Here is a 16,498-nt window from a genome sequence, read left to right as displayed (position 1 = left end):
AATAAATATATTTTTTAAATACTTACAAGTATAAGTTTATGCATCATAAAGGGTCTCATATAAAGGACGTAGTCTTGACAATTAAAAAGAGGTAGCGATGTAGCTAGGTAGCTTTCAAAGAAGAGCTAACAAGCACATGGCAATGCCTGAAAGTCGGTCATCTGCCAATATTCACAAATACAGACAAATGTATGCACCACAAAGGGCTTCTGATATAATATAAAGACATTAAAATTAAAAAGAGGTAGCAACTTATCAACAATTAATCCGTCAATATATCCCTGGAGATAACTTCACAGCTAACAGCAGAGTCGAGCTAAAACAAGTAGCAGAAATTCGGTCGTCTACCAAGATAAAAAATATATATAGTTACGCTGCGCAAATACAAATAAAGCTCAGCATATGCATCATAAAGAGCCTCTGATAAAATATAGGCAGTTGACAATTCAAAAGAGGTAGGCATTTCATCAACTTACCTCCACATATTCTCAACGACCTGCAGTGCAAATGAACAGTGGCTATCACTGTCGAAGCGGTGCTTGGAACTAAACAAGCCTCCACAACCCGGAAGTAGACTGGAAGAAAGCGTACAACGGCACCCTATGGGAGTGTCGCAACTCTAACTATCTCTAGGGCTCTGCCCAATTGCTGCAGAGGGATTTGATAGACAACCTTTTAGCCCGCCTCCCTCCCTGTCGAGCTTCCCTAGACCCTTGTGCCGTCGTAAACATGGGTGTAGCGCGGCTAGGCTAGAAGCTTGGGGTAGTAATGCATATATCTTAATTTCTTAAAAAGTATAAAAGGTAACTTGAGAATTTTAATAGAATGATATCAAAAGCATGTTTTTGAGGAATACCTGCAATATGAAATGACAACAGCTTTTCATTGTTTTTCATTGTCATTTTTCACCCACTTATGCATCTAAAGGTTAAAGGCAGTCTTTTTAAAGAGGTAGGGTGACGTCACTTAGTAGAACATTATGTAAGTCAATCACTTAGGCTAAAACTTGTCTTTTTTTTCCCCCCTATTTTTCCTGCCAGCGAACTTACTCAGCCATTGAGTTGAATATTAACAGGTCTAAAAGAACTTTGGCCATCAGTGCTAATAAGCCTTCGCGACCACTTATGTGGATGTTACTGATTACACATGAGGAACATTTCTCTGTAGGAGGATGGACAATAATGATTAATGTAAGGACCTAATCTATTATGAATTTTCAAATCTTTTTCATCACCTCAGGTGCTCTCTTTGGTAAACAGCGCCCACTTGTCATCTGTTGGCTTCTGTCGCTCCTCCTCTGAAGCAAACTGTGAAGCAGCTTGGGTTAGTGGCAACCGCTGACCGCAATATGAAACGTTAAAACAGCTGACACGTGTTCGATAGAAGCTTCTGTAATTGGGTTTGAGGTGGATTGTGTTGCCAGGGAGCAGAAGTTAATATTTTGTGCCTGAACGGCTGCAGTTTAAAGAGGAAGGGTGCAAGGTTTAGTGTACTGAAACAAAAGGTATTTTTAAATGAACAAACTGTTCTATGTAGATCATATAATAGAGAGGACTGTTTGGACCTGGCAATGAAATCAGGAAGTCACAGTACAGAGTACTCCACTGAATTTAATTAGGTTTTCCGTTTATAAAACAATGAAGGGCCACTGCTGGATTAGTACAATTTTGTGCTCATTTTTTCACTCGGTTCACCTTATCTGAAAATCTGTCCGTGAACAAAGGATAAAGAGTATGAATCCTGGCCTACATCGATACCTGTCAACGTCTGCTGTTTGTCCATGTCAATTTTCAAGTGCTATATAAACTAAGGGGAACACACTGGGCTTGGTCTTGCAAATAGTGGAAAAGGCGTGGCCGTGGCTGTTGACTATATTGAGGAACGGAGTGAACGTCAGGCGGAGAGAGGAGCAGGTGAGCGGAGAGGCAGACGAAATCTGAGCGCTGAAGGAATTCGTTGAAATTTCAAGGTAGGTGGACGTCTAGTGGGAAAAGGTGAATATGAGAGCAAATAACATAATGAAGATCATATGTGAGCAGTTTTGAGCAGGTATTGATGCATTTTGTGATGCGCAACAGTTTTAATATTAGTTTATAGCTAGTTTGTTTGAAAAAAACTATTTATGATACGTCCATATAATATGCTTATTTGTTTTGTATTGGTTTTTGAGATATAAATTTTCAATGAACAAGTTCCTTAATCCAATTTGGTTTCATGTTTCTTGGTTCAATTAATGCTACAGAGCATATAGTCCTACTCTGTCATATAAGGTCTTTACCACAAGAAATTAATTTCTTTTCTGTATGGAAAAGAAATTAAGTAATTTCTTTTAAAAATGAAAAAGTTATACATAAAAGCGTAACAAAAACATAAAAGCTGTACCCTTTCCAGGTTTGACAGAGTCCCTCTCTAGGCAGTGAGAACACTTACTATGATGAATGACCAGGTAAGCTCCATTTGACACCAGAAAGACAGTCTTCTTAAACAATAAGAGGAATTATTTTCATATGCTTCTCAGTTTTATAAGTGAAATGATTGGGGATTTTTCTCAAGTAAAACAGAAGGATAATATGATTATTTCTGTCAGTGTTGTTGCAACAAAGTACCTGCTTTTTTCTTTTCTTTTACCTCCAGGTAAATGGTCCTACCTATGACAACATAGGTTTTCAGCACGACGATAAAAGCCCCCCACCATATAACCAGATTTACCCCTACGTACCTCAGCAGACCCCCAGCCATGTTATGGTCAACACTTACCAGACTTCACCTCCTGCAGGACCATGTCCTATGAGACAGAACCAAAGTAAGGGAATATTTGTTTTGTCATAGTTTTGATGATGTGATACTGCAGGGAATACACTGGTGGGTGAACAATGACTTTCAGTCAGTCATAAAGCAAATATCTACTCAGGTGAATGAAAACATGTACTGTGTTTTCACAGAATCGCAAACTATCTCTACTTCCACTTCCATTTAGAAGTGAAAAGGTGACTTGATGAACAGTAACACACAAAAATCTTACTCTAGTCTGATTTTGAGGTATGACGGAGTGGTTAACGGAGGCTCAAATAGTGAATGTTGGAAAGCATGTGATAGATATTGTTTGGTAATTTTATGACAGCTGTGCTACTATTTATTAACTATCACCTGTGCTCACAGTAGCTGCTTTTTAGAGAAAAGCAGGTCAACGAATTTATCTAAAGAGATATATGCTGGAGTAAAAGATGCAAAGACAAGGAAGTGGCTTCAAAGAAAACAACAAAGCAAAGTCCCATTGTGACCATAAAAATTTTATCACTACATTTATAGCTTAATAGACAGTGTGCTGTTTGAGCTATACAAAGAATACAGATGGTTTTTAGCTAAAGAATAAAATACTGTTCATAAGTGCCACCTTTTATACAAAATATGCGAAATTTGTTATGTGTCTTCTATTATTATTACTACTGTGAAAATGTCTTTCTTTTAAGCTTTAAATCCAGTTCACGAGCGTAACTGAGTCAAAGTTATGTAAATTATAAGCTGTAGTTGTGGGGTTAGAATTGTTTATAAAAATAAAGCAGTGGTTTTATGTTCTTAGTACTGTGATGTAAGACTTTAGATGTACAATTTGCTTTGCTCTTTGTCATGGTAGCATCTGCTAAACCTGTCATTTGCATGTGTGATACTATGTAGACTGTACAATTTGCATTCTATTTTTGCATGATCAGGTTGATCATATTTATTTTGTTTTACAGGACCAAAGAAATCCCACTGTAAATGGATCACGTGCGTGTCTGCCTGTGTGCTGCTTATCTTGGGAGTGGCTGCCCTCTTGCTCTGGTACTTCTGTAAGTTCATTTAAAGACCTGCGTAGATGCATCAAATTATTATTTTTTGTCCATAATCTATTTGTGTGCTTGTTCATGTGTTGTCTACAGCAGTATATGTGTGTGTTTGCAGTGTACTACCAGTGTCCGCTGGGAAAGTCATGTGGACCTGGTGGGGAGTGTCTGAGCCCCCACCAGTGGTGTGATGGTGTCAGGGACTGTTCCAATGGAAAGGATGAATCTCAGTGTTGTAAGACATTCAAATCAACACTCCAGTCTTACACATGAAGACATGCAGTGCTAGCCCTTGTGTTTGTTTGAGTATTGCTCTCTGTACTTCACAGTTCACCTCCGAGGGACCAACTCCATACTGCAGACCTACTCAGCAGACTATGACGACTGGTTTCCCGTGTGTGCTAAGTACTGGGATCACAGCTTTGGGAGAGCTGCATGTGAGCAGATGGGCTACAGGAGGTGAGAAAACATAGAAAGTATGAACAAAGGTCAAATATTATTTAAAATGAATCTAAAAAGTCTAAACTATTAAAAGCAAAATTTAATAATTGTGGAAGATTCTTGTATTTTGTACAATTATAGCTATTGATAATAGCACCAAATACACTACCGTTCAAAGGTTTGGACATACCTTCTCATTTAATGGTTTTCTTTATTTTCATGGCTATTTACGTTGTAGATTATCACTGAAGCCATCAAAACTACACATATCAAATTATGCAGTAAACAAAAAAGTGCGGATGGTCAAATAAGGTCAGTCAGTCCGGAAAATTGCAAAAACTTTGAATGTATCCCAAAGTCCAGTCGCAAAAACCATCAAGCGCTACGACGAAACTGGCTCACATGAGGACCACTCCAGGAAAGGAAGCCCAAGAGTCACCTCTGCTGCTGAGGATAAGTTCATCTGAGTCACCAGCCTCAGAAATGACAAGTTAGCAGCACCTCAGATTAGAGCCCAGATAAATTCCACACAGAGCTCTAGTAGCAGACACATCTCTATGTCAACTGTTCAGAAGAGACTGACCATTCAGGACTTTATGGTCAAATAGCCGCTAAGAAACCACTATGAAGGAAAAACAACAAGCAGAAGAGATTTGTTTGGGCCAAGAAACACAAGGAATGGACATCAGACCAGTGGAAATCTGTGCTTTGGTCTGATGAGTCCAAATTTGAGATCTTTGGTTCCACCAGTCATATCTTTGTGCGATGCGGAAAAAAGGTGAACGGATGGTCTCCACATGCATGGTTCCCACCATGAAGCATGGAGGAGGAGGTGTGATGGTGTGGGGGTGCTTTGCTGGTGACACTGTTGGAGATTTATTCAAAACTGAAGGTACACTGAACCAGCATGGCTACCACAGCATCCTACAGCGACATGCCATCCCATCCAGTTCGGGTTTAGTTGGACCGTCATTTATTTTTCAACAGAACAATGAACCCAAACACACCTGCAGGCTGTGTAAGGACTATTTGACCAAGATGGAGAGTGATGGAGTGCCACTTAGGTCAGATGACCTGGCCTCCACAGTCACCTGACCTAAACCCAGTCCAGATGGTTTGGGATGAAATGGATCGTAGAGCGAAGGTAGATAAAGGTCTAAACTGCAGAATCGATTCACAGAAGAAGAGTACAAGAGTACTTTTTAGCTTTTACTAGAAGAATCCTTCATGAGTAGGCTGGCCCAGTTACAGCTGAGTACAGTGTACTGGTCTCACCTCACCATCACATGTGTGTCCCTGTGTTCCTCAGGCAGGATTATGTGACCTACAGCCAGGTCAGTGCTGGTTCTTTGGCCTCCAAAGGATACATGAAGCTGAAGCATTACAGCAGCTCTTATTCACCATTACAATCACAGTTCGAGCACAGGTACCCACGTCACACACCCCTGGGCAATACAGCAGTGATGAAATGTGTTGTCTGAAATATAAGTTTTTGTCATCCTTTCCTTTGCAGCTCATATTGCTCAGAGAACGCTGTCAAACTTCAATGTATTGGTAAGCTCCTCTTTTAACTGGGACTGAAATTGTGAGATATGTGCAAAGTAGTTCTGACAGCTAAATTTAGGCAGCCGCACCGTGGTGCTTCCTCTGGAGAAGACAGGCAAAAGTTTTAGAGGACAGAACTTTATCTAAAGTGAAAGTTTTTCTTTCTTTGACCTCTGAAAAAAAGACTTATATTAAGCTTCTCCATCTGCAGAATGTGGCGAGAGTTCAGCAGCTCCCATCTCTCGTATCGTGGGTGGCACTGAAGCTGAAAATGGAGCCTGGCCGTGGCAGGTCAGTCTCCAGATTAATGGCCGACATGTCTGTGGAGGCTCCATTATCAGCCCATACTGGATCCTGTCTGCTGCACACTGCTTCCAGGAGTGAGTCTCTGCTCTTCATGTTCCTTCATCTGTTCAATACAAACTCATTTTTGTGTAACCTTCTAAACCCAAAACTCACTGATGGGTTGAAAAGCATGCTTTTTAAAACATTTTAAAGCCCAAATTCCACAATTTCTCTGAGCAAGAAACTGTGAATTAAGAAAGAATGGTTGATTTTTTAACTTTCTGACAGGCCTTTAACATATAATGTGTGATGTTTACTTCCATCAGTTAACAATAATCAAAATTAGCCTAAAATAACTAATTTAATTGAAATTACTGTACTCTGCACGTTTCATTGAAAAAACTGCCAAAAAATAAACAGTGTGCACAAAAACAGAAAACTTATTAAAATGGAAAATTAAACATACTTCATTAATAAAATAATTGCAGCATTACTCAGAAACAGTGTATTCAGTAGCCAGTTGTTAAAAGATACATTTAGCATGTCTTTCACTTTCTAACCATGGTTGTGCTGTTTCCATAGAGGTACAGGACTTTATATTACAGTGAAAAATTAGCACCAAGTCAGTACAAATGTGACAAAAGCAAAAAACTGTTTCCTGCAGTTCAGAGTTCAGGTAGTTTCCGATACTTCTCTGATTATGTGCACTGGCTACTCTCTTATAAAAAAAAATCGTTGACATAGTGTATCTCAGTGTAATACAGTACTTGTGTGTGTCACATTTACAGTTTGACAATAATGACGTGCACTTCTAGATGATTATTAGTTCTCTGCAATTGAACTTTGCTACCGCAGTGATTCATGCAGTATATAGGTAGAAAGGCTACTGTGTTACTGAAAGCAGCAGTCAAGTCGACATGTGTCTGTTCCGTAAATGTCCATGTGTGATGTGGAATTTCCTGTGAGTAGAAGGACTACTTGGACTGGGTGGTTAGCACTGTCGTTTTGCAGTTGGAAGATCCCTGGTTCGCATCCCGGGCTGGGATATTTCTGCATGGAGTTTGCATGTTCTCCCTGTGCATGCACGGGTTTTCCCACAGTCCTCCCATGGTCCAAAAACATCCATCCATCCATTATCTATACACTGCCTAATCCTCATTAGGGTCGTGTTAGGGCTGGAGTCTATCCCAGCTGATTTAGGGTGAAGACAATCACACTCAAATTCACACCTACCCCAATTTAGAGTTACCAATTAACCTCAGCATGTTTTGGACTGTGGGAGGAAGCTGAAGAACCCGGAGAAAACGCACACATGCACAGGGAGAACATGGAAACTCAATGCAGAAAGATCTGGGGAAGGAGGGGACATGAACTGGGAATTTTCTAGCTGCAAGGCAAAAGTGCGAATCACCAAACTGCTGTTCTAAATTGTCTGTAGGAGTGAATGTGAGTGTGCTTGTTTGTTTCTCTGTGTAGCTCTGTGATAGACTGCTGACCTGTCCAGGGTGTATAGATAATGAATGGATGGATGGACTTATTCCTACCACTGCATTCACTTTACACCATGAAGAACCATTTACTAATTCATTTTTTATTTGTTTACAGTTTTTCGACTGATACTCAGCAAAAAAAAATCACGTGTCACCTGTTAGTCTGTTTTACTTTGTTCTGTTTTCCTTAGCAGTTACTCCCATCCTTATATGTGGGCAGTACATTATGGCAAAGTGAGGAGGTCTCAGATGATTTTTAGTTTCAAGTCCGTTGAGAGAATCATCAGCCATGAACATTTTAACAAAGAAACCAATGACAATGACATCGCTCTCCTAAGGCTCAGTTCAAAACTGAGTTTTACAAGTAAGTCCTTGCCAGTTAAATTCATATTTCAATAACTGGATGACGTTGATGTGAGCTGTGATTTCATATCATAGTAATGATAATAGTTAAATTCAGACTTGTTCATGTCTCAGGTACAGTGAAACCAGTGTGTCTCCCCAACTTTGGTATGGATTTGTCAACACTAAGTCCAGCATGGATCACAGGATGGGGAGCTGAACATTGGGGTGGTGAGCCTAAACTCTGAGTGAATATGTCCAACTTAGTTTGTGCAGTTGCAAAGGACAAAATACTATGTACTGTGGGAAACCTGCAAATTCTTTTTTTCAGATTTCCCATCAGATCATGTCTGTAGATATTTTAGGGGTTAGCTACTTTTAAAGGTTTCAAGTACAAGTAAGAGAACAGTACTTTTCACTCTTGATTGAGTTAACCATGTGTGTGCAATCATGAATTTTTCTCAGGGTCAGCATCTGACATGCTAAATCAAGCGGAGGTGACCATTTACAGCAGACAGACCTGTAATGCACCTGACGTGTTAGATGGGGCGGTCACTCAGTCCATGATCTGTGCAGGCAAACTGAGCGGAGGAGTGGACAGCTGCCAGGTTAGTCTGACTGCTTTCTCTCTGTCACTAACTCATGTATGAACACAAACATGGACACACTAACCTGGGACACTTGTTTGTCTTGTGTGCTGCAGGGTGACAGCGGAGGGCCCCTGGTAGTTAAATCAGGAAATGTTTGGTGGCTGGCAGGAGACACTAGCTGGGGGTATGGATGTGCTTTGAGAAACAAGCCAGGGGTCTACGGCAACGTAACCTACTTTATTGACTGGATACATGAACAAATGCAGGTACAGCGTGGCATGCATTAGAGTATTCCTCCAATATGCTACAAAATGAAAACTGCCAGTTTAGTTCATTAGCATTTAAATGAGTCATTACTATTAAAATTGTAAATGTAAATGTCTCATTTTGTTTGAGTGAAAGAAAAAAATACCCAAAAAAGTTTAGTTGACAGGGAAATATAACTGAAAAATGCAGAAATCTTGTCCTACTATAGAGGCAGGAATTTGGTATTGTTCACTATTTATGCCTGAAAAACAAGTAGCACAAAATAGTTAATGATAATTTTTGTATGTTTATTGGCTAATTGATCAATTGACTAATTGTGGGTTTCCAAAACATCTGCTTTTATTAGTCGCTCAGAATTGAGACTACATGTATTTGAGATTTTTAAATGAAAGAGGACAGTATTCAGACTATAAAAGAACAGCACCTAGCCTCAACATATCCACAAATTCTTTTGGTAAATGTACAGCGGAAGAAAAACAGCAGTTATCAGTTAGAGTCAAATGCTTGTTCAGTGTTTTCCACGTAACCAAAACTTAGATAATATGACCCAGAATTCTGAAATAATACAGAGGCAGCACAGCACTCTTGAATGACTGCTGATGTCTGTTTTTATATCATGTGAAACCATCTGATCCAACATAAAACATTAAAAACATGTTTTACTGTTTAAGAAAACTGCGCATTGAATATCAAAAAAGTATTATGATACCATAGAAATGTCACTTTTTAAACAAATAATTGACTAAATAGCAGGCACAAAGCTGCAGCAAGAAAGCCTTGGTTAAATCTCGTCCTGCTTCTTGTATTTCAAACCATCAATTTTAGTGAGTTATGGCACTGCATATTTACTACAACAGCTGTTATTAAGTAGTCTTATCGTAATTGGGATTGGGGTTTTGTCAGTTTGTGACAATAATTAACAAGAAAAGTACTCAGAGAGGCTGCTCGGTTGTTGTATCATTTCCGATGGATGAAATCTTTAATAATAAAAAACTACCTTGCACTGAGCACAGGCGTGTCTTATGCATGTGTACGTTATGTGCGGATACCGCATCACGTGACCTAAATATGTAGCGGGCAGCAGGAATTGATGGGACTCGGAAACACCCCCACAATTTATTCAATTCTTCCTTGTATCATTTACAACAGATAAGTCCTGATAAGTCCACAGCGGTAAATTTGTAGTAGGATCGCAGTCATGTGATCATCAGCAGACAGCTGACACAGTGTTCATTTGTTGTCATAGTTACAGTGATGCCGTACTGCTATCTTGCAATAATACAGAAATCTTGAACAAATCCGTAGATCCAGACTATAAGCTACATCACTGCCAAAATCGAGTCAGTTGGTCCTTGAGTCATGTCTGACTTTCCCTGAAAATTTCATCCAAATCCGTTAGTCTGTTTTTGAGTAATGTTGCTAACAGACAGACAAACGTACGCCAGTCGTCACAAAACATCAATAATCAGCTTTCATCTGTTAGATATTCTGGCAAGGAGCCCTTGATACAAATAGAAAATCTATCCTCAAGCGGGAAATGTAATTCTTTCTCTTCTTTACCCTCCACAGAACGAGTGACGGAGACGTCGGTGTTCATATCTGATCACACAATTTGCACTTTGAATCTGAAGCTTCAAGGCAACTTACTAATCAGGAAGAATTTCTTACTCACCCAAAAGGAATAACTAATGAAAGTCATTATTTTTTTATGCTTGAATTTCAACATGTGTTTAATGTATGTATTGGAAGGAAATCAGTCTTTTTATTTGTTCAAATAAAGCTAATTGTATTTACACAAAAGTTGAATTGTGACATTTTGTGCAGAGATAGTAGGGACTGACGTTTGCCTTTCATTGTGTTCTTCTGTCCAGTCCCTGACGAACAATGAATCCTGCCAGTCAGGTTGGGACACCAGAGTCACAGCACACATCCACAGCTCACTCTGTGAATAGGTTAAAGTCTCATTAATTCCTGTATCCACCTGCTGACTCACTGCTTAAAAGCGAGTGGCAAAGTTAGAGCCGAGACATCAAATATTGACTGTTTCATGATAACCCGTTCCACCAGTTCATTCTCTACTCAATATCTATGTAAAACACAAGTGGGAAATCAGGTGTCTTATCAGGATTTTATTTTTACAGCTTAAATGACACTAATTATCAGCACTCTGGAACTGCATGCAACCACCACAATAATAATATGTAGGTTACTGGCACTGGCAATAAACCGTGAACTTTAAGAGCCTTCCACAGAAGGAAGGAGTTATCTACTGATAGTGATACTGACACGTGACACTTCTGAGAAAGGTGCCCCAACACTGCTCCAGTTTCCTAAACTATTTCCTCAATCTGAAAGTGTGTTCCCATCACCTGTATTTTCCTGTTGTGGTGTTTGTAAGCATATCAGACTCACCAGAATGGCAGCTGAACAGTCTACTCAAAGGGGAAACGTTGAAATTTGTTCTTGGTTTAAGTTGAAGAAGACACTTGTGCTAGTAAAGGTATAAACATAACTTACTTAACTTAGTAATCTGCATAAATAAAACACACTGTACAACAGGAGTGAGGAAATGGCTTTTCTTTGTTGCTGATTATTTTTTTGTGGTGTTCTGATATCCATACCACATGCTATTTAGTGAAAAGATGCAGCATGAGTCAGTACATATAAGGGTCATTGGAGGGTCATTGGAATTGGAGGATATCTGGACCTTCTCTTTTACATTTTTCTGCTACATATTCATCAATAATATGTAATAAACTGTCAAAGGCTTGATTGGCTCAGCTTAACATCAGTGATACCATTTTATTTTCATGCTTTATTTGTTGTTTGCTAACCCTACTCTAATCACAGTAACAGGCTTGCTAATCCATGCTAATGTTAGCGTTTTCTCAGAAGTAGAAGCTAGATATTTAGCTAGCTGTTACTGCTGACCAAAACTTACTGATGGAAAAAGAAAAATGTAAAAAGAATTTGTGTTATCCTGATAACATGCATAACAGGGTTGCATCAGGTAGAGTGAGAGATTCAATCAAGGCTGACAATGTTCTGAAAATATGAAAAATGGAAGAGAGGACATAGCTTAGCTTGATCCATTCTTTAGGAAAACGGTTTCAGTGTTAATTCCAGCATATCACGCGGCATGTATCATCGAACAGGGTTGTTGTGGACACATGGTCCATGCATAATAATTATTTTTTTCAAATATTATGTTGACTATTAAAAAAAGTTTCTACAATTACAAATGACATCAATGAAAAAATATATAATGAAAAAACTGAGAATAAATGTAACTTTAACTGTTTTATTTGAGATTCAACTTGGTCATCTGGGGGTGGGATGAGAGAAAAATGGCATTGTAGGGGGAACTCCAGACTTATTTTTGGTATTTTTTAGAAATATTTTCAAGTATTCTTCTCCTCTATTCTTATTAGATTTGGTTTCAGGACAAGTAAATTTACACAAAAACTGCACGGGTTAGCATTTTGTACATGGAATATTTGAAATTTGATGAGTGGGATGTAAAATGTCCTCCAATTCTGGAATGACCCATATCAAATCAGAATCAAAATGTCTTTGTTATCATTGTATGAGAACAACGAAATGCAGTGAAACAAAAAATATCAGGATGTTCATACTGCATCCAGTTACATTCTGCCGTCTGTAAAGCAGCATGTTTGTTTGGACATTCTGATCCTCAGTCGTCTGCGCAGCATAAGATACGTCACACAGGCCACAGTGTCCCGTGTGAGTTTAAGAAAATCTTCAATTGTTGACAGTAAGATGTCAGCTTATTTTGCATGTGCTTTGTAAGGGCAGCTGTGGGAGGCACAGTCATGTTCACTTGGTGGAAGCTGAATGACGTCAAACATACGAGAGCGAGCAGTGTCTTAAAGTTCCTCCTTACATTACAAACAGAGACTGTAGAGAAAAACACACACAAGCACAGAAGCTGGGTTTCATCCTTCAGTACCTTGAAGATGTTACACTCCACTGTGCTGTCAGGATCCCAAATGTGTGTTCCATAAACAGGGCATCAACATTTACTGGGCTGTTCTTAAAATACATGTGTCATTAACAGACTTCCCATATTCACTAATATGTTCACAAAGTTCCCAGAGGAGTCAAAGAGGGCTTTGAGTTACATAGACTGAAATACTATAGTTAAAGTAATCTGCCTGGTTATGTTCAGTTAACCTTACTTGATCCTTATTTTACATCCACCTATGGACCCTAGAGACCTTTTTTTTGTTGTGCAAGTCTGCCATACCCTCTGCCATGCCCTTCAAGGCTGTTTCAAGGAAAATATAACCCTTGCGAATCTCCCTCGTAATTTTGTGCACCACCCTAAACACCCTAGATCTAGTTTACATAAGAAACCTGTACAGTCACACCACTTTCCAGCCAATAACCATAAACAAGAGTCTCAGCATGATCACTGACCATGATTTTTCCACATGCAGAATATTTAGCCGACCATAAAATAATGCTGCAGTCGACATTGTAAAGTTGACCTTCAGTTCCTGCTGCATGTCCACATAGTTTATGTCCTCAGCATTGGGATATCCATATTTGCCCTTGTATAATGTCTCCAAATGAATAAAAAAAACCACAAAATCAAGTAATGAAGAACTGTAACCAAGGTCATATGCTGTTTCAGACTCAAGAGTTAGTGAACCAACATACACTACTGTTGAAAAGTTTGGAGTCACTTAGAAATGTCCTTATTTTCAAAAGAAAAGTATTTTTTTCTCACGAAAATGACATCAAATTAATCAGAAATACAGTCTAGACTTTGTTGATGAGGAAAATGACTATTCCAGCTGGACATGGCTGATTTTTAATGGAATATCTACATAGGGATACAGAGGAACATTTCCAGCAACCATCACTCCTGTGTTCTAATGCTACATTGTGTTAGCTAGCAACAATGCCAGATCTAAATGTTTTGGAATGGAAACAGTTAACCCTGTAATATTGAGTCTATTTCAGATTTACACAATAGGAACCTATTTTCATATTTACTGATTAATGTGTTACATGGATTCAAGTATGCAGTGTTTTCAAATTAACTTGTTTTATTGGTGATATTGGTTTCAAATAATTCCAAGTCAAGTCTCGGAAATTTTGTTGACTAGCAGGGAAAAGCCTTTTGGGGGACAGCTTTGCCCTGATGGATTTTCAGACTGTTTGCTGTCATTCGCAGATATGTGCTTTGATATGACTTTGGGGATCTAATGAAATATACTGCAATGAGGAAAATTCTCCAATGTTAATGAGCATAACAGTGATGCATTTTAAGATGTTCTTTTTTGTTGTTTTATTCACTTTACTTGAGCAAACCTGTTGGATGAAGACATATTGAAATTTCTCACCCATGTACTTTTTCTTCTACCTGCAATTTTAGAAATGTAACGTACAGGGTTAAATATCCTATAAAGCATACAGGGTTATACAAACAGAATTAACCAGTTTCATCATGCAAAATTTTAATAAGGGGCTGCACAGTGGACATAGTGGTTAGCACTTTCGCCTTGCAGCAAGAAAATCCCCAGTTTGAATCCCGGGGTGGGCCTGGGATCTTTCTGAATGGAGTTTGCATGTTCTCCCTGCATGCGTGGGTTTTCTCCGGGCACTCCGGCTTCCTCCCACAGTCCAAAAATATGCTGAGGTTAATTGATCACTCTAAAATTGCCCGTAGGTGTGAATGTATATGTGATTGTTTGTCTGTATATGTAGCCCTGCGACAGACTGGCGACCTGTCCAGGGTGTCCCCTGCCTTCGCCCGAGTCAACTGGGATAGGCTCCAGCACCCCCCGTGACCCTAGTGAGGATAAAGCGTTGTACAGAGAATGGATGGATGGAAAATTTTGATAAGGACAAGCAGTAGAAAACTCCAGCCAAGTCACAAGTATTCTACTCACAATCAACTTTTATTTGATGTTCAAGGTCCTTGAATGACATTGATTTACAACAGGGATCAACTCAGAAGATCATGATATGTTGACCCGCCTCTGGGAGGAATTCTCTTATCGCATTGATGTTGCCCATGCTGCTGGTGGTGGACACAATGAACACTCATAAGACAGGAAATAAAAGCTGATTGTGAGTAGAATTCTTGTGACTTGGCTGGAGCTTTCTGCTGCATTTCCTTATTAAAACATTGCGTTATGGAATTGGTTTATTTTTGTTGAATAACCCTGTATACATGCTTGTCAGCATTGAACACCCAGGTGTTTGAAAGACATTTTATTTTCACTTGTCAGAAAAGACCAAACTGAAACTATTTGAAATTTAAAACACCCTATGACCTGAAGCCAGTTTCAATAAAATTGAAATAGTTCTAGATTTTAGAGCATGAAGCTTGTCTTTTAATAAAAGCTTTTCTCAGTGAGTGACTTGGCAGTAGAGGGCAGCACTTCTCACAGAAGATGTGTTAGATGGTCTACTTTTAGAGGGGTTTAAATGTGCTTGTACTCTAAGTGGAATGTGGTGTTTCTCATTCTGTATGCATGCTTCTGCATTATTTTTCCCAAAAGGGTGCAGCAGACAGAAATACATGACAGCCCCGTTCACTGCACTGTATGAGTGACCACAGGAATCATCTAAGACTTACATAAAAAAAAGGTATCCACCTTATTTTGCAGCTTCGCCAGGGTGGCGCCATATTACAGCATTTTGTCCTTTGAGTTCCGCTTCAGACCGGAAGTGCAGTTGTCAACAAAAGGAACGACAGATAGAGATTTTATTTCATCAAGATGTCGAGGCCGCCATAATAACTGGGCAAGGAGGAGAGAGTTTTTGAAACAAACCTGTTTTGAACATCATGTGGAGAGATCGGAGTGTTGTGGGGCACCATATAATCTACATCGTCCGCCCAAAGAAGAGGAGCACATACGGCTGTGGCTGAAAGCGCTAGACCTTAAGTGCCCACCGAAGGGCCCTTATGTACAGTATGTTCGTTTCATTTTGTGGAAAGAGAGCCGAAAGAGGCGCACCCTTACCCCGAGAAATGGCTCGGCTATGATGCTCCAGTAAAGACGCCACGGCGGGCTTTGAAGAGGTTGTCAGATAGGGGTGAGGGAATATTGTTTTGCCTGACGTAAAGTTCCCATGATCCATGCTGTGATTACATTTAATGATCAGTTATGAACAATTAACTGAAACAATTTCTAAAATTACATTTTAAATTTTATTAAGATGGTGGTTTTGAACACTGTGATCAGTCTTAATGTAGCTTACATTATTTCTGGATACTTGTAAGACTTAAAGTTTGCAACGTATGTCAGTCTCAGTATTTTTAATCCTTGCTAGTCTGTACTACTTGTCATTATGGTGGACCTTAGCAACACTCACATGACCCATGGATGTTCTGGTTGAAGTTTAATTCCTAATAAAAAACCATTTTCATTGTGTTTTTTGTAACTTAGATATGACAGTCAGCGTCAAGGATACAGAGGAGAAGGATGACCACATTCACATACCTCCACGTTGATGTGGAAACTCGCTAGGAGGATCTGTCTGTCTCTGAACACAGCTATGCTGCAAGATCATCACTCCATCTGAAGCCCCTGACATCTGACATCTTTACAATATAATTGTAATAAATCTTAAAATTTCTGACCTGTTTGTTATTAACAAATGTTATCAATGTGTTTATGTTGCAAATACTTATTTTTTAAAACACTTACTGCTGAAATGACTGAGTGTGGCCTTA

At 39.2% G+C, this 16,498-nt stretch overlaps 1 protein-coding gene and 1 long non-coding RNA gene across 6 annotated transcripts; both read left to right on the top strand.

The window, feature by feature from the left end:
- Positions 1–1,088: 1,088 nt before the first annotated feature.
- On the top strand, positions 1,089–10,578 carry tmprss2 (transmembrane serine protease 2). 5 transcript variants are annotated; one of them, XM_022193296.2, is made up of 15 exons: positions 1,089–1,190; positions 1,843–1,969; positions 2,392–2,446; positions 2,635–2,803; positions 3,738–3,830; positions 3,943–4,059; positions 4,154–4,283; positions 5,575–5,691; positions 5,779–5,819; positions 6,022–6,190; positions 7,777–7,949; positions 8,063–8,158; positions 8,393–8,535; positions 8,631–8,783; positions 10,354–10,578. In XM_022193296.2, exons 3-15 carry the CDS (start codon positions 2,432–2,434, stop codon positions 10,360–10,362), a joined length of 1,425 nt encoding a protein of 474 aa, XP_022048988.2. In that variant the 5' UTR covers positions 1,089–1,190; positions 1,843–1,969; positions 2,392–2,431; the 3' UTR covers positions 10,363–10,578. The 5 variants fall into 5 exon arrangements, with proteins under 5 accessions (XP_022048988.2, XP_022048990.2, XP_022048989.2 ...); XM_022193298.2 differs by having other exon boundaries at positions 1,796–1,969; positions 2,725–2,803; XM_022193297.2 differs by having other exon boundaries at positions 1,796–1,969; positions 7,780–7,949.
- Positions 10,579–15,482: 4,904 nt separating this feature from the next.
- LOC127530558 (uncharacterized) lies at positions 15,483–16,401 on the top strand. The gene is made up of 2 exons (XR_007937130.1): positions 15,483–15,858; positions 16,212–16,401. It is a non-coding gene; the product is annotated as an uncharacterized LOC127530558 (long non-coding RNA).
- Positions 16,402–16,498: the final 97 nt, after the last annotated feature.

Source organism: Acanthochromis polyacanthus, chromosome 17 (genome assembly GCF_021347895.1).
Source record: "Acanthochromis polyacanthus isolate Apoly-LR-REF ecotype Palm Island chromosome 17, KAUST_Apoly_ChrSc, whole genome shotgun sequence".
Taxonomy (NCBI): Eukaryota; Metazoa; Chordata; class Actinopteri; family Pomacentridae; genus Acanthochromis; species Acanthochromis polyacanthus.
The sequence above is the reverse complement of the archived record's forward strand: the minus strand, read 5'-3'. Positions and strand labels throughout refer to the sequence as shown.

What these genes read in the sequence shown, in the direction of transcription:
- tmprss2 (XM_022193296.2), top strand. An exon ending in AAAGGATGAATCTCAGTGTT is followed by an intron (nt 4,060 to 4,153) that starts GTAAGACATTCA and finishes TGTACTTCACAG; the next exon opens with TTCACCTCCGAGGGACCAAC. An exon ending in GAGGAGTGGACAGCTGCCAG is followed by an intron (nt 8,536 to 8,630) that starts GTTAGTCTGACT and finishes TGTGTGCTGCAG; the next exon opens with GGTGACAGCGGAGGGCCCCT.